Source organism: Bolinopsis microptera, chromosome 2 (genome assembly GCF_026151205.1).
Source record: "Bolinopsis microptera isolate Bmic1 chromosome 2, MBARI_Bmic_1.0, whole genome shotgun sequence".
In the NCBI taxonomy this organism is placed as follows: Eukaryota; Metazoa; Ctenophora; class Tentaculata; order Lobata; family Bolinopsidae; genus Bolinopsis; species Bolinopsis microptera.
The window spans coordinates 1,854,046-1,874,135 of NC_087073.1; the positions used below are offsets into that span (position 1 = coordinate 1,854,046).

Consider the following 20,090-nt stretch of genomic DNA (forward strand, 5'->3'; position numbering starts at 1 on the left):
TTACATTTTGGTATTTATTAATAACAATCAAAAGTAAAATACAATTTTTAATTAAAATACAATTTTTATTTTCCACAGAAGAATCGATACATGTTAAATTATAAATATCTTTCACATAGCCATGTGTCTACGCGTACTGCGTGACGGTCGCACGCTACTGCAAGCGAGAGGGCTCTGGTTAGAGCAATAAATATTTCATAATTTTATTAATAATCATTAAAAGTTGCTTTGTAAAATCAAAAACGAAAAGCCTCGGAGGACTTCGCCGCTTCGACGCGCCGCGCGAACTAGCATTCTTGCTTCGTCGATCGTTGCTCTGCTTCGCAGAGCAACGATCTCAATGGGTTGACATTTCACCTAACCATCTGCTTTCGCGCCACTGCGGGCGCGCTTGTTTCACAAGTCAAGAAAAGCACCTATCCACGAACCCCGATGGGAAGGTTCGTGCGCGCGCGTGCAGTGCTGACAACAGCGTCTATGTAGCGAAGGAAGTCTTGGCACTACTCCCTCCAGTATGCAGTAACCACTTTTGCAGGTTTCTATAGTGCACAGTGACCGTGTATAGGGATTAATTAAATATAAACTACAGTACAGCTGTACTTACACCTACATTCACAAGCATGCAAGCTCACTTGGTCCAATGAGCGGGAAACGTAGGACAAGGGCTGGTGACGTCATAGTCACGTGACCTCATAGACTCATAATTAGGTGACCTCAGACCCAATCAATGATCAATTAGGTTTGGGCGTGGTCAGCCCCCTGTCACCTGATCTTTAGGTGACGTACGACACCTCGTTTATGCAATCAATGTCTGAAAGGCTACACACGTTGGATATGAGGACAAAAGCGCGGGAAATTTTGGCACCACTGTACAGTGGTGCCAAAATCGTTGGGTGGGTTCATGGCTAGAGCCCTTTTTACCGCCGTGAGGCGGGCGCGCGCTACTGCAAGCGCAAGGGCTCTGGATAGAGCAAGGTTGACATCGTCAACCAAGAAAAGCCGAACGCTGAACGCGCTCGGCATCTTATCGTCAGCTGCCTAACTTGTTGCTCTAACCAGAGCCCTCTCGCTTGCAGTAGCAGTAAACGTAGACACATGGCTATGTGAACCTAACTTGTAGCCGCTAACATCAAAGCCGCCGCGCGCGCCAAGTGCTGGGTGCATTCTCAAAGACAAATAAACTTGGTCAAAGATATTTATATACTTGCTCTAACCAGAGCCCTCTCGCTTGCAGTAGTGAGCGACCGCTTGTTGCTTGTGAAACAAGCGCGTCACGCAGTACGCGTATACACATGGCTATGTGAATTTATATACAATTTCTAAATTAAATCAATAATCATGTAAATCTGAGTATTCATGACTACTCGACAGCAAATATTTGTTGGCCCATCGACGATTCAGTCGCCGAAACAAAAATCAAATGTTTGCTTTTTCGTTTCGGGAACTGTTTGAACTCAATGACAATATTATATCTGACTAATCATATATATATACACTTTATAATGGTTAAAAAACAAAGTAAAAAGATTTTCCTCGATGGGCCGGCATTCGCAACCGCGAAACGTTTTGAGTACGACAAACGATGACACCACCACCAGCCCATAGTTGATAAGTCCGTGGGATAAAATTAAATTTATAATTTCATATTTCAAAAATTTCAAAACATATCATATCATAAAAATAAAGTCGCGTGTTGGTAGACAAAAAAATTTGTTTTCCTTTGAATTTTTTTAAAAGGGCCGCGCCCCTGACAGTTGAAATTTACCTGATTTGATGTATTTTCGAACGCTAACTCTGAATATGATGATGATTAATTGTTAATCGCTATTCACTCAATTGTGACGTGACTTTTTCAACCCGTTCTCTAGCTGGTCCTCAACTGGTCCCCGACTGTAGCACGCTCAGATTCTGAATTTTATTTTAGAATCGAGCGCTATCAAACAATTTTGTTGACGATTCCTTCAGATTAGATTTTTTGTTTTATCTTCCCCGCACACTCAAACTGATGGCCGATTTTACTCCCCATCAGGTAAGATGTTAATGTGGCACTGTTAACCTTTAATTTAGCTTTGTATGCTGATGAGGTTTTTTATTTTGTAGACATGTGTGAACATTTTTTGAACATTTTGAACATTTAAAATATAATTTGGAACATTACAGTAACGTTATTCAAATCTCAAACAGAAAAAAGTATATTTCAAAGCTTTGTGTGATCATATGATTATGGGTGTATAGTGATTTTGATTGCATAAATTTGATTGGGCAGTGATGGTGAGCGAGAAGATGATGGGAGTGCCAGCCAGTAACTCTGTCAAATAAACAGCCCACTGAGGAGTGGGTGAGCGCAAGCGCGAGAACGGCAGAGAGGGTGGCATAAAACGGAATACACGGCCACAGAAAAGACACAGAAACTAAGCCGTGCGCGGTAAGTTAGCCAGTGTCTGAGAGCTAGTGTTGCCCGGTCGGAGGCATCCAAAAGAGGTGCCGTGGTGAACTGTGGAGGCAAAGTTCGAATGCAAGGCGAAGCAACTCAAACTGATGATGAAGAGGTTGACTGAACGGGAAGTAAAGAAAAAGGAAAAGGAAGGATCCAGCTGAGGTCTGGCTCATGTCAGGAAGTGATGAAAAGCTCACAGACAAAATCATCCGTGGCTGTCTACCCCGTACGTAGGCAGTGTCCGAGATTTCAGGCATCAGGATACACTGAAACAGTGCAGAGCTGATTACGACCAGGGTCCTCACGGATACCCCGCCTCGGAGGTCGAGCCAATGCCCTGCTTTCGATACTTATGTCTACTGGTGGAACCTTCATATTTTCTCTACTAGCAGTCACTGTAACCCTATCACTCGGAAGGCCCCACAGCTCCTACATGGACGCACGGCCGGGAGCCCATGTAGGGATAAAAGTGAACGCAAGCCTTCCATCACATCCATCACAGATTCAAAGCTGGGAGGAAAAAAAGGGAGGAGAGGAAAAAAGAAGAAAGAATACAAAAAAAGAAAACTGAGAAAGGAAACTAATTATCTGCTTTCAGACTGTCTTTGAAGTTGAGGGTTAGTCTGTAGATCTTGTTAATGGTGCTGGTTGAGAGTTTGATCAAACTTACGTCCTCATCACTGGGAGTATCCTTGCAATCAGACTGCGACATGAACGTGGAGGCAAGATTGAAGCTACCATTACCAACATTGTTGAGTAGGTTTCCACTGAGATTTTGAAATTTGTCCCTAGGACCTTTCCCTAGGGGCAGAAATGGAGCATATGATTCTCGTCCTCAATGAATAGCTGGTTGGTGTTAAGCTCGCAATAGTTGCAGGTCCTTTCATCAATTGGAGTTTTGTCATATCTCCCCCTTTCAATTCTAAGGTGATGAGAACTGGACCGAATCTGTGTGGTTGCCCTTCTGTCCTGAAAAGACCTAGCATAGGTTAGATATGGCTCCCATGCAAATTCTGTTTTGACTTCACTGTAGAATGATAGCTTTCTAGAATCTTTCACAAGAGAACCCCAGGAATCGCGGAATTGTTTTTTCAGGTTCTCTGTGATTAATTCAGGGCTGCAGGAGTCTGCGAGTGAGGTTGCGTTCAACAGCGACGATGAATTCCTTTCAAGAAGGTCGATGTTGTTGAATGATTTGATGATTGATTCGATGCCTACAAACCATGACAATTTGAGGTTAATCTGCTCAGTCATTGCAGCTTTGACTAGTTGTGTAGAGGGGAGGCTCATAACTCTTTTGAAATATTTAGTACTCAGTTTCAACATTTCAATAATGATTGGGTATGAGCCAGTTTCTCCCCAGGCTGTAGCATTGACTGCCCTTCTGTTTATACCAAGAAGGTATTTTAGGTGTCGTAGATGCACTTGCTCAAGTTGCTGTTTAGCGATGTGAGAGACCGCATGATCAAGATTGTGAAACTTGCTGAAGCTAGAGAGGACCTTATTGACGGTGGGTAGAACCGGGGCCCAAACTTGACAGCCGTAAAGTAGAATTGGCTTAACAAGGGTGTTAAATAATTTGTTAAGGCAGGATGCATCAACGAATCTCCGGTCTATAGTGCTTTTCAAGCTGAAGTAAGCTCCAAGTCCTTTTCGGTATAAAGAGTCAGTTGCTTGCCGAAATTTCCCTGTGCTGCTTATAATAATCCCAAGATAGCAGTAGCTGGAGACCATCTCGATATCTCTTTTGTGAATGGAAGGACGCCAATTTGGAATGTCTGGTCCTTTGCCATTGAAGACCATGAATTTGGTTTTGGAGATATTGATTTCCAGACCCCATTCGTTACAGTAGTCCCCAATAATCGTAAGCAACTTTTGGAGAGACTCAGGATCTAGGGCAAGTATAACTAGATCATCAGCCCACGCTAGGTGAGTCACTGAAAGTGACAGTTCGCAGTAGCTTCGTTAAGGAGGTCAGAAAGCTTTTTAAAGTAAACTTTGAAAAACTCAGGGCTAAGTGGGTGTCCTTGTTCAGTTCCTTTAAGGATCTTGAATGCTTCACTGATTTTACCATTCATCTTGATATGACCCTCTGATTTGCTGTACATGTCTTTGATGATGTCGTAGTAGCCACCATTGACACCATAGCAGGCTAGTTTGAACATGAGAGCTTGTCTGCAGACTAGATCGAAAGCTTTGCGAAGATCAATGAATACTGCATATATTTTATTTTTGACTTTCTTGTATTTTTCTATGGTGGACATCAGCGTAAATATATGGTCATTGCATTGACTTCCTTTGGTAAAGCCTGCTTGGTTGGGTGGATCAGGATGTGAGATTTGGCGGTGATTAACGAGCCGAGATAGCAGCATCGTAGAGAGCAGTTTTCCGATACAGCTACAGACTGCTATTGCTCTATAGTTGTCAGGGTTCCTGATGCACCCTTTTTTGTGAATTGCACCCTTTTTTGTGTGATGATGTGATTTCATAAATTTTACTTACTTACTTACTCAGAAGTTTATATTCTATCATGTGATATTTTGTTACTTTTCATCTTTTTTTCTTGTCAAACAATTCTTGCCAAATACAGCATTTCAGTGATAACAGAAGCACATAATCTTGTTTAACCTGAATTCACTCTATCAGACGTATTATAGTATAACAGTTTCATAGCGAAAATTTGGGTTCACTTACAATACTACTAATGAACCCTTAAATTTCCTGCACAAGCGGTTGTGCATTACTTATTTATCGATTAGCAATATGGGTTTGAAATACTCATTACATTGATGAAAAGGGTTCGTAGAAGCCTTGTTAAATTATGCAGGAAGTTCTGTCCAATTGACATCCACAAGAAGAATGCTGTGTCAATCTGATTATAATAATTCTGATTATAAATACTTTCCTGGCCTTCTTCGAAAATTCTCGGTATCACATGCTACTTCTATTTGTAACATTAACCTTTTACAATCATAGATATACCCCCATCTAACTGCTGCTATGGTTCAATCAGTCGGAGAGGCTTCTAATGGTGGAAAAGAAATTACGACAACCTCAAAACCAATCCTGCCACCTTGTAAACCTGATAACATTGTGTCTCTTGACTGTGAAATGGTTGGATGTGGTTCTAAAGGGAGGATTAGTGCATTAGGTCGCTGTAGTATTGTTAACTACTGCGGAGAGATTGTATATGACAGTTATGTTAAACCTGTTCTTCCTGTGACAGACTATCGGACAAAGTGGAGTGGTATAAGAAGGAAACACTTGTCAAATGCTATGCCCTTTTCAGAAGCCAGAAAACTTATCAAACGCCACCTGTCTGGGAAATACATCATTGGTCATGATTTAAAGAATGATTTTAGTGCATTAAAATTTACTCCACATCCTCTACTCGTTAAAGACACATCAAAATGTATTGCACTACGGCACACTGCAGGTCTTCCAGATCATCAAAAACCTTCATTAAGAACCCTTACAAGTTAGTTTATAATTAAAAATTCACTGTTAATAATTATTTTGTTGTTATTGTAGCTAGTTATACTTCTGACCTCAAGTTATGTGTTAATGATTAAAACTTTTGATTTCATCTTTTTTCAATGAATCAGCCAAATAAGCACAATCATATTACAGGTCAAATATTTGGTAAAGTCATCCAGACAGCATCACACTGTTCAGTCGAGGACGCTAAAGCTGCTCTTATGCTTTATAAGAAAGTTGAAGATCATTGGGACAAAAAAACAAATCCTTTCTTGACTGATACTTATTGGAATGATGTTAAAAAATAGTGACCCAATTTTTAGATTCTACTTTTCTTTTACTATATATCGTTCTTGTTTTATTAACTGATTTATGTTCCCAACATATCATTAAAGCCAAACTTGAGCTTGTTATAAATATGCAGAGATTGTTAATTATTTATGTTATTAATGTTAAAAGTATCATTTTGCAGTAACAATAATATGATAACATTATTCAGCAGGATCCACTATGATTGAGATAACATTTTTGCTAAATGAAGATAAACTCGGATTGTATGCTTTGCAAGGGACAAACAAGCTAGCCAAGTTCAAGGTCCATGAGACACTCCAAAGACTAAGTTTTCTGCCTCCACATTTCATCATGGCAATATCACAGAAAAAGCCCCTTATCTACCTATGGAACATGAGTCAGGATTCTTCTGTTCAGAAGTATGTGCTACCGGGGCTGCCCCTATCTGTTGCAGCATCGCCATGTGGCGCATACATTGCAGTGGGTATCGACAACACAATACGATTTTGGCATCTACCTTCAGGTCAACTCATTAACACTGTCAGTAGTCACTATCAGAAAGTTACCTCTCTTGTTTGGTCAAAGGACAGCAGACTCCTTATTTCTGGAGGGTATGACAATAATGTCAATGTTTGGGAATTCCACAGAATTGTGAAGGACCAGGCAACTGTTTCACCTTTGTACACATTTACTAACCACTCAATGCCAGTGACAGATATTTATTGCGGGTTCGGAGGATTTAAAAGTAGGTTGTTCACCTCAAGCTTGGACAATACATGCAACATTTACGATTTGTGCTCTGGGAAAATAGTTGTGTCTCTAGAATTTCCTGCTCCAATATTCAAACTCCTGGTTAGCAAATGTGAGAGTTCTGTTTACGCAGTGACTGTTTCAACAGAGGTTTACAAAGTCTCTTTAGTGTCACCCGCAGAAGCAGACGTCACCAAACAAATGAAGGTGTTTATAAAGTGCCCCAACAAAATAACTTCCTGCTGCCTAGCTGAGGAAGATTGTGCAATAATTCTAGGAAGTTCCCAAGGTGACTTGATGAAGTACAGCACCTCAACCGGACAAGTGTTACCTTTTTCATTCAAATCTAGATCGCCAGTGGATGATATTTTATCAGTCACTGTGCCTGGTTATAAAAGAAACGACAAGCCTGTCCCATTCCCTTTCCAGCAACCTCTTCAACGAGCACTGACCGGTCTTCAAGACCAGTGTTCTCTTCTTCTTAAACCTAGACATGAGCCAGTTCAGTTTGTTTCAGACTATGATTTCCTTGCTTTGGTGAAGGAAGCAGTAGAGGAAGATAAGGGGTCAGACAATGTGTCCGAGTTGAAAGACAAGGTTGGGGAGTTGACTGCACTTTCTGAAAAGTTGGTACAGTTTGCTACAGATCAGCTGATAGGCTCTTGAATTACCTCATGATATTTTATTTAACAATGGGTAGAGTCTAAATTGTTTCTGTTACTTTCAACATATTAATTTATTAATGCAATTTTACTTTTTTATGGTGGGTGGGGGGGGTGTCACGTCCGTCTATGTCCGCTTGTCTCATAGAATCCAAAAAGGACAGGACATAGGCGGACATAGGCGGACATAGGCGGACATAGACGGACATAGGCGGACATAGACGGACATAGGCGGACATAGACGGACATAGGCGGACATAGGCGGACATTAATGGACACCTAAATTGCTAAATAAAATGTTCAATTTTTGCTGTTATAGGGGGGATCATGTTTTTTGTCCGTTCGGTACCCTATATTTTCAAAACGGACAAAAAATAGAGCGGACAAAAATGGACAAAAATGGAAATAACATTTAGATGCTTCCTCCTCCTACTCTTCCTCCTCCTCCCCCTGGGTCTTCCTGATCTTCCTCAGTCCTCTTCCTCCTCCCCTCCTCAGTCCTCCTCCTACTCCTCCTCCTCGTCCTCAGTCCTCAACAGTCCTCCTCCTTCCCAGTCCTCCTCCTCCTCCTGAGTCCTCCTCCTGGGTCCTCCTCCTGGGTCCTCCTCCTCCTCTTCATCCTCCTCCTCTTCCTCCTCAGTCCTCAGTCCTCAGTCCTCCCCCAGTCCCCCTCCTCCTCCTCCTATTCAATCCTCCTCCTCCTCCTCCTCCTTCTCAGTCCTCCTCAGTCCTCCTCCTCCTCCTCCTCCTCTTCCCTCTCAGTCATCCTCCTCAGCCATCCTCCTCAGTCCTCCTCAGTCCTCCTCCTCCTGGGTCCTCCTCCTCATCCTTCTCATCAGTCCTCCTCCTCCCCAGTCCTCTCCCAGTCCCCCTCCTTCTCCTCCTCCTATTCAGTCCTTCTCCTCCTCCTCCTCCTCAGTTCTCCTCAGTCCTCCTTCTCATTTCTCCTAAGTCCTCCTCCTGAGTCCTCCTGAGTCCTCCTCCTCTTCCTTCTGAGTCCTCCTCCTGAGTCCTCTTCCTCCTCCCTCTCAGTCATCCTCCTCAGTCATCCTCCTCAGCCATCCTCCCCAGCCATCCTCCTCAGCCATCCTCCTCAGTACTCCTCAGTCCTCCTCCTTCTCAGTCATCGTCAGTCCTCCTCCTCAGTCCTCCTCAGTCCTCCTCCTCCTCCTGGGTCCTCCTCCTCCTGGGTCCTCCTGGGTCTTCCTGATCCTCCCCAGTCCTCTTCCTCCTCCCCTCCTCAGTCCTCCTCCTACTCTTCCTCCTCGCCCTCAGTCCTCCTCATCAGTCCTCAACAGTTCTCCTCCTCCCCAGTCCTCCTCCTCCTCCTGGGGCCTTTTCCTGGGTCCTCCCCCTGGGTCCTCCTCCTGGGTCCTCCTCCTGGGTCCTCCTTCTCCTCCTCAGTCCTTCTCCTCCTCCTCCTCAGTCCTCTTCCTCCTCTTCCTCCTCCTCCTCCCTCTCAGTCATCCTCCTCAGCCATCCTCCTCCTCTTCCTCCTCGGTCCTCAGTCCTCCTCCTCATCCTTCTCATCAGTCCTCCTCCTCCCCAGTCCTCTCCCAGTCCCCCTCCTTCTCCTCCTCCTATTCAGTCCTCCTCCTCCTCCTCCTCCTCAGTTCTCCTCAGTCCTCCTTCTCATTTCTCCTAAGTCCTCCTCCTGAGTCCTCCTCCTGAGTCCTCCTCCTCTTCCTTCTGAGTCCTCCTCCTGAGTCCTCCTCCTCAGCCATCCTCCCCAGCCATCCTCCTCAGCCATCCTCCTCAGTACTCCTCAGTCCTCCTCCTTCTCAGTCATCGTCAGTCCTCCTCCTCAGTCCTCCTCAGTCCTCTTCCTCCTCCTGGGTCCTCCTCCTCCTCCTCCTCCTCCTGGGTCTTCCTGATCCTCCCCAGTCCTCTTCCTCCTCAGTCCTCCTCCTACTCTTCCTCCTCGTCCTCAGTCCTCCTCATCAGTCCTCAACAGTTCTCCTCCTCCCCAGTCCTCCTCCTCCTGGGACCTTTTCCTGGGTCCTCCTCCTGGGTCCTCCTCCTGGGTCCTCCTCCTCCTGGGTCCTCCTTCTCTTCCTCAGTCCTTCTCCTCCTCCTCCTCAGTCCTCTTCCTCCTCTTCCTCCTCCTCCTCCCTCTCAGTCATCCTCCTCCCCGTGACACGTGACAATCGCACTTTCGAATGCCCAAAATCCAGTCTCACCGCACTTTCTCAGCAATCTTGATAGGGGTCTCAGTCATCCTCCTCAGTCATCCTCCTCAGCCATCCTCCCCAGCCATCCTCCTCAGCCATCCTCCTCAGTACTCCTCAGTCCTCCTCCTTCTCAGTCATCGTCAGTCCTCCTCCTCAGTCCTCCTCAGTCCTCCTCCTCCTCCTGGGTCCTCCTCCTCCTCCTCCTCCTGGGTCCTCCTGGGTCTTCCTGATCCTCCCCAGTCATCTTCCTCCTCAGTCCTCCTCCTACTCTTCCTCCTCGTCCTCAGTCCTCCTCATCAGTCCTCAACAGTTCTCCTCCTCCCCAGTCCTCCTCCTCCTCCTGGGGCCTTTTCCTGGGTCCTCCTCCTGGGTCCTCCTCCTCCTGGGTCCTCCTTCTCCTCCTCAGTCCTTCTCCTCCTCCTCCTCAGTCCTCTTCCTCCTCTTCCTCCTCTTCCTCCTCCTCCCTCTCAGTCATCCTCCTCAGTCATCCTCCTCAGCCATCCTCCTCCTTCTCAGTCCTCCTCCTGAGTCCTTCACCTCCTTAGTCATCCTCCTCAGTTCTCCTCCTCCTCCTCCTAGGTCCTCCTTCTGGGTCCTCCTCCTCCTCCCTCTCAGTCATCCTCCTCAGTCATCCTCCTCAGCCATCCTCCTCAGCCATCCTTCTCAGCCATCCTCCTCAGTACTCTTCAGTACTCTTCTGTACTTTTCAGTCCTCAAAATGTTTGTCCGCTAATGTCCACCAATGTCCGCTAATGTCCATCCAAGTCCGCCAATGTCCGTCCAGGTCCGCCAATGTCCGTCCGAGTCCGCCAATGTCCGTCCGAGTCCGCCAATGTCCGTCCGTGTCCGCCTATGTCCGTCCGTGTCCGCCTATGTCCCAAAAAACACGTCCGTTGTCTCATAGAATCCAAAAAGGACAGGACATAGGCGGACATAGACGGACATGACACCCCCCCCTGGGTGCATTTAGCCTGGTCACTGATCAGACAGTTAAAGTTGAAATATAGATTCACTGATATGTATCGACCAGTTGTGATCCAAGCAGGGTTATTTATATCCGTTGATAGTGGTATTTTTGGTATGATTTTATCATTATGTAAAATATAATATCATATTACAAGTCATATTTCACCTCGTTTTTAGCTGCTTATCATTTAAGTGTATGAAATATCGAGTCATAAGTTCTCATCACAATTTGTAAAAATCTTCGAGCGAAACAATATAGTTTTTGGTTTCTGTACTTCTCAGACGTTGATTCGTCTGGCCAGATGCCAAACTTGAAATGGTGTAAATGTACTATACAGTATACTAACCAGCAACCCCAGTAGATAATATATCAGATAATGAGTGTTGTAGAAACTGATGGGTCACGTGATCCCTTCTGTATTGGAGAACACTGTTCTGTGAAGTCGTGTGGAACCTTGGACTTCCTACCAATCACGTGCAACTTTTGTAAATTAGTAGGTACCTTCATCTGAGTCAAATCAGATAAAATCAGAAATTTAATTCAAATGTATTGATCGAATTTTCATGACTCTTTTCAGCGTCCTACCCAAATTAGTAAAATTTACAAACTCAAGTTAGATTTAAATATCTGTTATTTTATATTTCTTCGAACTTACCAAGTTACTGGTCATAAATATAACTTTGTGTCTTTATATCTCATATCTATATCTATATCTCATATCTATTGTATCAGGTGTATTGTAAAGAGCATCACGGGCCATACACACACAAATGTGAGAAAGTTCCGGAACCAGAACAGAAGTCTGATGTACAGTACGAGTCATCAAAACCTTGTCATATCTGCCAATTAACGGGTATATATGCTAATTATTTTGGAATTTATTAACTCTTGATAATATGTGCTATTTGTAGAGACCATTAGTTGACTGAAACATCTCAAAAATTAAACCTTATTCCTGAAAAGTTCTAAATTATACCTCCCAATAACACCTAACACACCCCCACTAATATCCCAGATATAGTGAACGTGGTATGTGAGGAATGTGCGAGTGTGTGCTGCATGTCACACCGTATCCTGGAGCAACACAACTGTAAAACCCTCCCCACAAACCAACCAGCCACTAAACCTCAGTTACCACCTCCCACTTCCAGTGTCAAGGGTGTGTCACTCAAGCGGAAGGGCGCTAAATCCCTTGCACTCGAGCGGAAAGTCATGGTAATGAAGATGAAGAACAAAAGTAGTGGACCAAGGTCTGTGCCACCCGAAGAGAGACAGTTTATCAACGTAACAAGAGAGACAAACAAAGAGCCGTGTTATTATCACTTTAGTAAGACGTGGAGTGTAGGACGGTGTATTGATCACGTGGCTAATCACTTGAAGATAAGGAATAATAATGATAAGGTGGGGTGTGACATGTTGGTTATGTGTTATGGTGAGGAGGTCCTGCCCATGTCGGAGATGTTGGCTAAGTTTACTGAGAGTGGGGACACGGTGATCTTGAAGTATGTGCCACAAAGTTGAAGTATGTGCCACAAAGCTGAAGTATGTGCCACAAAGTTGATGTTATGTTATGTGACTTTGTTATTTGCTCTACTGAAAACTTGACTTTATAATAGAAATGAAATATAAAACGGAGGCTAACATTTCAGAGATTTTATATATACCTTACTCGGGATTATTACGACGGGTTTATTAACGACCGGTTAAAATATGGTTCGGGAAAAATATGGCGAAATTGCTCAAAACCCACCACATTTTCCCGGTCGCCATTTTACCGGTGTCCAACCTTTCAATTTTAGATTCAAAAATTTTGTCTCAGATGTAAATTTCCTTATTAGAGATAAGCAAGTTTAGAAATTTTCGCATTGCTAAAACTTGTGAAACAAGTCGAATTATCAATAATTGTTGAAAGTAGACAGAAATAATGACTCGTGGTTAATCAAACTTCGAAAGAATGCATCGTTCACATTGTTTAGAATTATGAATAAATGACTGATGAAACTGATTCATGTTATTGACAGTTTTAATTAATTCAAGTTTTAATTTAACTGTTACTTTTACTTTGAGTCCTATTTCATTATGTAGAGATAGTCAATACCTAAGAAATTAAAAATTGGTCTATTTAAATCAACTTTGACAATAAGGATATACCTTAATTCCCAAAAATTTGGGCGACCAAAAATTTGAGCGGGCCTCTCGCCCAAATTTTTTGCAGACCAAATTTATTGCATAAATCTTTTCCGTCTGCTAAATTTTTTGCTAACCAAACTTTTGGCATTTGGCCTGTGGCCCTGAAATCTATAGAAAGATGGCTTTTTCTTCATATCCAAGTGAAATAATATTTGAAATTTTAGTTTTCTAATCTGTCATTCATGGCTTGACCAAGTAAAAAGGCTTATATTTTAAATGAATAGAAATAACTGGAATAGCTAACAGCTACTAATAAAACAAATGGCTAGAGGTACGGATAGCTAGAGATTTAATCAAGATCTGCAAATGGATTATCATCCACCGTAAAGTCTGATCTACAAGCACCGTAAAGTCTGATCTACAAGCATCAGTTATACCCGATTTCTCAAAGCCTTTCCTTATGTCATCTGGCCTCCCTTTTAAATATACAAAAAGTTCGTTGATCCAACGAGCGTGTACTTCACAGATCACTGTCAAGCGGGTATCAATTTTCACATTGTCTGATGAAACTCCTCCATTGAGCTGACACACTATGTTTTTCGCGTACCAATCTTCGTACTTATTGCGCATGAATTTCTTAGCCAGTCCATTGATAAATATGTCCAGGGGCTAAAGAGAGACTAAATATCACTATTGTATATCTATCATTTTGTACTGTGCCATCATCACTGTATTTTTTAGTAGTTACTGGGCAGATCGTAAATTTCATAATGTGAAACAACTCAGACTACCACCTACATGCTTAAAATTTAAAGCAAAATGACTGGAATAATAAGGAATAATAATGAACTAAGGCAAATATCTAACTGAAATTTTAGTGGAAAATCGTTCATTTTTCGAAGAATTTGTGCCCAAATTTTTGGTCGCCCAAATGAGTTCAAATTTTCTGCCCAAATTTTTCGGGCTCAAATAAATTGTGCTCAATATAATGGCACACAAATTTTTGGGAACTAAGGTATGACAAGAATTTGGCAAAAAGGTGAATTTTTTGCAATTTTAGCCAAATGAAGTCGAGAAACCTACAACAAGTGTCCCAATAGTCTTCTTTAGTGAATATAAGACAACGATTAAAATATGAGCACCCATACCCCTTGGGAACCCTAAAAGCTGAGTCGGCGGGTTTATTAACGACCGGTGAAAATGTGGTTCGGGAAAAATATGGCGAAATTACCCTAAACCCGCCACTTTATCCCGGTCATAATAATCCCGAGTAAGGTAATAAAGTTTCTTTAATTTAAGTAAAGTATTGGAGTGGTTTCGAAACGGAATATAATATGATTTTGGTTGATTTGATTTTATTTAAAGTTTCTTCGATTGAAGTAAACTGTGTATTAGAGTGATACAGATTCGGATTTATATAATTTGTGAATTTTTTATAAATGTTATTTGTAAGTTTGTTATACTTAATATACCTATTACTAATAGCAAATTTAATTGGAACTAAAAATGTATCTTCATTTGAAAACATATATCAGGCGTGATGCAAAAATTGGCATTAACATTGAATTGAACTTAATCAATTTATCATTGCGAATTCATCGATTTCTTTGAATGTTTTTTGAGAAATTTGTGTGATTCTTTTCACTTTTCTAACTTTCCATCGTTTTAGTGTTGAGCCACATAATGGGAGATCATCAGGCTCGAGCCGAGAACCTTCTAGCAGAAGCAGAGAAGAAGCTGACCTCAGGAGGCGGCTTCTTCAGCAAGATGATGGGTGGGGGACAGCGTAACACTGAGGATGCTATTGATATCTACGTACAAGCGGCCAATAATTTCAAGATAGCTAAGTTGTGGTGTGAGGCTGGGAACGCGTTCAAGAAGGCTGCCTCGTTGAACAGCAGTATTTCAAAGCACGAGTCTGCCAGTCAGTATGTGGAGGCTGCCACTGCGTTCAAGAAGAACAACAAGGAAGAAGCGGTAAAGTGCTTGTTGGAAGCAGTCCAAGTTTATGAGGAGCTAGGAAGATTCAGCATCGCTGCAAAGCACTACGCTTCCCTCGGTGAACTGTACGAAAGTGACGAGATACTTAACATAGAGTTAGCTGTTTCTAACTTCGAGAAGGCTGCAGACTACTACGACAGCGAAGACAGCACCAGCAACGCTAACAAGTTCAAACTGAAAGTTGCGCACTATTCAGCGCTGACTGACACACCTGTGGGGTACGAGAAAGCTGTAGCGATATACGAGGAGGTAGCAGCGCGCAGCATTGATAACAACCTCCTCAAGTGGTCTGCTAAGGAGTACTACTTCAAGTCTGTGTTGTGCACGATGTGCCTGCGCGGCGACAGTGGCCAGCTCATCCCGCGCTACGAGGAAGAATTCCCGTCGTTCATGAACACGCGGGAACATCAGCTTGTTAACGGTCTACAGGAAGCGATCAATGAGTCAAATGTGGACAGTTTTACAGTGTTAGTGCAGGAGTATGACAACATTAGTCCACTTGATAAGTGGCTCACTTCAGTTCTCCTCAAAATAAAGAAGTCTATCAATGAGGACCCGGATCTGTGTTAGTTTTTGAAGCTAAAATTGGATCTAATCAGAAACTACGGTAACTTTGGGAGACACTAGAACCGTTTTACGATCTCTGCGATGTGCTCCCTTGACGTTGCTAAGTTTGCTATCAATATCAAAAGGAGACAAATTGCTCACTGCAAGCAAAGATTTTTCAGGTTTGTTTACTAATAATAATTAGTTATTCAATAAACTAAAGTGGTATGTTAAGTTTTATTAATGCTATTTTTGCATGTTTAGTTTGCACAACTTGAAACTGTTGAATTTTAAAACTTTCGTCGCGCTGCACGTCAGGTATTTTAAGAATTCTTTTCACAATCCTTTCAATGTAAAAGTACAGAATATAAAGTTTAAAGCTCTAAAGTTTGAAAATGCAACTTTCCGTGTCAATAAAAGCATGAATATAGAAATCTGTAAAGTTTGCGATGCTTTTTTTCTATTAATTTAGCTTTAAAACATCTATTTACCTCACAGCTAAAATCTTAAATTTTCCCCTAAAAATACGGGTTTAGAGTTCTAGTGAGGCTATATGATTTAAAGTTTAATTTGGTTATAATTATAATTATTGATTTGTTTAGCGATAATTATGTTTTATGTACAATTAATTCATGAATTTGTGTCTAAATTTAATGTTAAATGTTAACTTTCCTGGCTATCTCAGAAAGACTGAGCTACTTTTTCATTGTCTCCTAATCAGGGTAGAAAATCAGTCCTTACTTCCGCTTCCGTTACCATGACAACTAAATCAGGTACACATATTAGTTAGTTATATCAAGTAGTCTGTGAGAGAATCGACACTTCGAATGTTATTGTTATGATATAAGGGCTAATTGATGCTATATTGCACACGACTAAATATAGTGGATAGTAGCACTTGCTGTCTGTTATTCATTTTATTTGTAATTGCGTAGTTCGGTAGTTCTCTCACTTTTCTAACTTTATACTCCCTCAATGTTTGTAGGAATGTAAACTCAGCACTCCTTACCCCTATAATCAGATATCCAGAAACCCTCTGCTCCAATCCCTCCTACAAAAGTCCTCCTTATTTTAATACTTAGTCAGATTTAACACAATGTCGAAGGTATTTACCCCGACGAATCAGAAACGGTTGACTAATGTGGTTGTCGTGAAGCTAAAGAAGGGCGGGAAACGGTTCGAAATAGCTTGTTACAAGAACAAGGTGGTGGCTTGGAGAAGCAAAATGTGAGTGTGGCTTAGATTCACAGATCACAGATCTCCATTGTATGAAAGGTACATACTACACATTACGTCATTACACGTGTACAACTGGTTTAGAGCTTATTTAATTAAATACATGTAACCAACTCCATGTTGAGTATTTAAACAACTACGGGGAGGTGGCAAAGATTTCGTTATAAAAATGACTTTTTAATAGATTTCCTAATAGATTGAAGCACTACCTTAATTTTTCTCAGACCCACTAACAAGGGGTCGTTCACATATTAGGTAATCACTGAAGGGGGAGGGGGTTTCCAAATGATTATGCTAGTGGTATTTTGACGAATAGCCTAGCTATGCGTAAAACTGATAACGGAGGGGGAGTTAAAAAAGTGATTATGTAATATTATGTGAATTGTGAACCCTAATGAACTTTTTAAGGCCTTCCTAGCTCTCGACTTTTTTTAAAAGAATACCTATTTGTAAACATGCTGTAAACATACAGTAAACATGCTGTAAACATACTGTAAACATGCTGTAAACATGCTGTAAACATGTTGCTATTTCCCAGAGAGAAGAACCTGGAAGAAGTTGTACAGACCGAGACAGTATTTACAAACGTGTCGCGCGGGGAGGTGGCTAAAGCTGTTGATCTTAAGAAGGCCTTTAACACGGAAGATATGACCGCTATCTGTGTTCAGGTTCCAGTATCTAACTAATAATCCCAGAATGTGTGTTTTCTGTCTGTCTGTCTGTTTGTAATTTCCGAGCGGCTTAATCAAGAAAACGGTAAGAGTTGCGGGACTGATTTTTTCGGTAAAGTGCCGACAAAACTCTGACGAAGTTAAATGATAAAGGTTTTTTAAATCGGTCGTTGGTAAGTGGTTTAATTTATGGTTTTGTACCACAAATATTACATAAAATAGCTTGAGCAGAACGGTAAGAGTTACGGGGCTCGCATATGTAGCTGCATAATTAGTGTAATTGAGTTACCCGGGTAAGATTCGCTGTCTATACTATAATCTCATTAGGGGAGGGGGCACTGTTTGGACTGCAGAGAGAGAGAGTTCATACTTTCATACGACAATGTTATGCGTGTTCACAAATATGATAGGCGGGTGTTGATTATTGTTTAAGATACTATTACTATTGTTTAAGATACCATTGGATACGTGAGGGCACTCCGAATAGAATTGCTCACCTAATGCGGGTTTTGACTCAACGGGTAAATGCTCCTACCCTTTTTAACTGCGGCAGTGAAATCCCGGCCGAAGGCCGGGTTACACTAGTACCAGTATAATACCAGTATACAGTATACCAGTATTCTCTTATATACCAGTATGCAGTATTCTTCATACTTTTTGTTCGACTATGAGCCGAACAGGATCAGGATAATCCCGCAGAATCCGGCTTTTAATTTGTAATTTCTTCAGATTTTAGAGAAAGGGGAGTTCCAGCTGTCAGAGAAAGAACGCTCCACAGCTCTCAGTTCCAAATATACAGAAATAGCAGCCAACATTTCAACAATGTGCATCAACCCCTCCACTCAGCGCCCATATCCTGTCTCCTTAGTGGAGAAGGCTATGAAAGATGCTCACATAAGCGTTAAACCGAACAGGTCCGCTAAACAGCAGGTAATTTGTAGCAGGTAATAGCAGGTAATTTGTAGTTTTAGGTGCTTTTAGAAACTTATTCTTTCAATTTTTTGTACAATTTGAAAGCTGTACGATGTTTGTTCGTCTTCAATAATTTCACACGGCTATGTAGTATGTAATATGTATGATCAGATTAGTTATTTTAGGCGTTGGAGGTTATTCAAGTACTGAAAGAAACAATACCGATTGAAAGAGTGAAAATGAAAATTAAGATCTCAATGACGATGTCAGATGCAAAGAAATGTAAAGATCAGATCAAGGCCCTGTTTCTATCAATCATCTCTGAGGATCACGACGGGCAATTTGAATTGGTAAGAAATTCGCGTAAATAACATGGCCGGTGTCATTTTTAATTTTGTCCTAATTATTAAGATTGAAATTTCAACGGTCAATATTCCAAAAGAAGGCCACGGTGGGATTCGAACCCACGCCCCGGAGGACCAGTGCCTTAAACTGGCGCCTTAGACCGCTCGGCCACGTGACCATGCTGCTAAGATATACTTTCCTAAGAAATCCTGTCAATATTGCATGTACCATCCGCGCCACTTCAAATATTTTTGTATGCATATTCTAAATGGTGATGAAGTTCCGTCGAGTAACAGCAGTCAGAATCTATTAACATATTACATCTTAGCTACATGGTCACGTGGCCGAGCGGTCTAAGGCGCCAGTTTAAGGCACTGGTCCTCCGGGGCGTGGGTTCGAATCCCACCGTGGCCTTCTTTTGGAATGTTGATCTTATAATATTTTTTAGTTATATTTGTTACTAAATTCCTGAAAGTACCTTAATTTTAATTGACATGAGTCGTTAGTCAACTGTGTTCAACAGTAGTATCTTCTTATTGAACTACAAAGTTACTAATTATCGTTACAGTACTAATTACTAATCACTATAACCCTTTACTTTACAGCTGGGTTTATCAGAGCCGGGTCATTACAAACAGTTGGCAGAACTTGTGGGGAAAAACTCCAGAGGAAAAGGAATGTGCGAGGTGATCGGAGTTGAAGAGGCTGCCGAAAACGCTGTTTTTAAAAATTGAATCATGAACGGTTAAAATGCTTGGTTTTTATATTTAAATTTTTTGTGACAAACTTATATCGTATTTTCAATGAATCTAAATTTTCAACAATTCTCCTCCATTTGAAATACTGTTTGAATTTTTCAATGGCGATATAACTAATGTTGATTAAGGCACATTATTACGTATGTCGCAATATAATAGAAAGGTTCTACTAAAGGAGAAAATGGAACGCGCGAGCTAATTTCTGCTGATTATAAACGCGCTGACCACGTGAGTTCTTGATCGATCAACGCGCGCGCGCGCCAATATCACGAGGTAGCTTATTAACCGGATCGACCTGCTCAATTTTACGTATATAATTTATTGACAAGTATTTGTGACAATCGACACGTCAGTCTGACTTGAACTTCATGGTACTAGCAAGTAGCAAGCTAGCTGTTTCGTATTGCGGACTAGGTGAGGAGGGGCGTTGGGTTAAATTCAGATTGGAAACAGGTTAGATGGGCCCGCTATATGAGATAACAGCTCATGATTGGTGACATCATATCACAATGACAACTTGTAAAGCTCCGTCATGTACAGCGTAGCCGTTTACGCTAGATTTTCAGGCGTTTTTATTCAGACAAATTGCACAAAATGAAGGGATACAGGGAGGCGATGCTGTAAAATACAAGCTATTGTTCCAAAACCACTCCCAAGGTTTACCAACGTATTTAGTACTGCTAAAATACCCCAGAAATAGTACAGCTAAAAGTTATCTTGAAAAGGAAAACCGCAA

The 20,090-nt window shown here is 41.8% G+C and overlaps 3 protein-coding genes and 2 non-coding genes across 10 annotated transcripts in view; 4 read left to right on the forward strand and 1 right to left on the reverse strand.

Annotated features, from left to right (window-relative positions):
- The window catches only part of LOC134811568 (ribosome maturation protein SBDS-like), a 41,177-nt gene extending 21,740 nt beyond the window's left edge, over positions 1-19,437 (forward strand). For 2 of the 6 annotated variants that reach the window (XM_063818528.1, XM_063818529.1), the window contains exons 2-6: positions 16,418-16,659; positions 17,207-17,336; positions 18,069-18,269; positions 18,437-18,601; positions 19,202-19,437. In XM_063818528.1, the coding sequence (XP_063674598.1) occupies positions 16,529-16,659; positions 17,207-17,336; positions 18,069-18,269; positions 18,437-18,601; positions 19,202-19,330 (756 nt within the window). In that variant the 5' untranslated portion in view covers positions 16,418-16,528 and the 3' untranslated portion in view covers positions 19,331-19,437. Of the gene's footprint in view, positions 1-6,413; positions 7,720-11,116; positions 11,249-11,487; positions 11,609-11,770; positions 12,413-16,417; positions 16,660-17,206; positions 17,337-18,068; positions 18,270-18,436; positions 18,602-19,201 lie in introns of those variants that run through there. The other 4 variants (XM_063818530.1, XM_063818531.1, XM_063818526.1 and 1 more) reach the window with 3 other exon arrangements.
- Positions 1,888-6,259, forward strand: LOC134811570 (interferon-stimulated 20 kDa exonuclease-like 2). The gene is made up of 3 exons (XM_063818534.1): positions 1,888-2,029; positions 5,414-5,915; positions 6,068-6,259. Exons 1-3 carry the CDS (start codon positions 2,006-2,008, stop codon positions 6,220-6,222), a joined length of 681 nt encoding a protein of 226 aa, XP_063674604.1. The 5' UTR covers positions 1,888-2,005; the 3' UTR covers positions 6,223-6,259.
- Positions 14,547-16,120, forward strand: LOC134811569 (alpha-soluble NSF attachment protein-like). Its single transcript, XM_063818533.1, has one exon. The coding sequence runs from the start codon at positions 14,569-14,571 to the stop codon at positions 15,454-15,456; it is 888 nt and encodes a 295-aa protein (XP_063674603.1). The 5' UTR covers positions 14,547-14,568; the 3' UTR covers positions 15,457-16,120.
- Trnal-aag (transfer RNA leucine (anticodon AAG)) lies at positions 18,695-18,774 on the reverse strand. Its single transcript has one exon. It is a non-coding gene; the product is annotated as a tRNA-Leu (tRNA).
- Trnal-aag (transfer RNA leucine (anticodon AAG)) lies at positions 18,931-19,010 on the forward strand. The gene has a single exon. It is a non-coding gene; the product is annotated as a tRNA-Leu (tRNA).
- Positions 19,438-20,090: the final 653 nt, after the last annotated feature.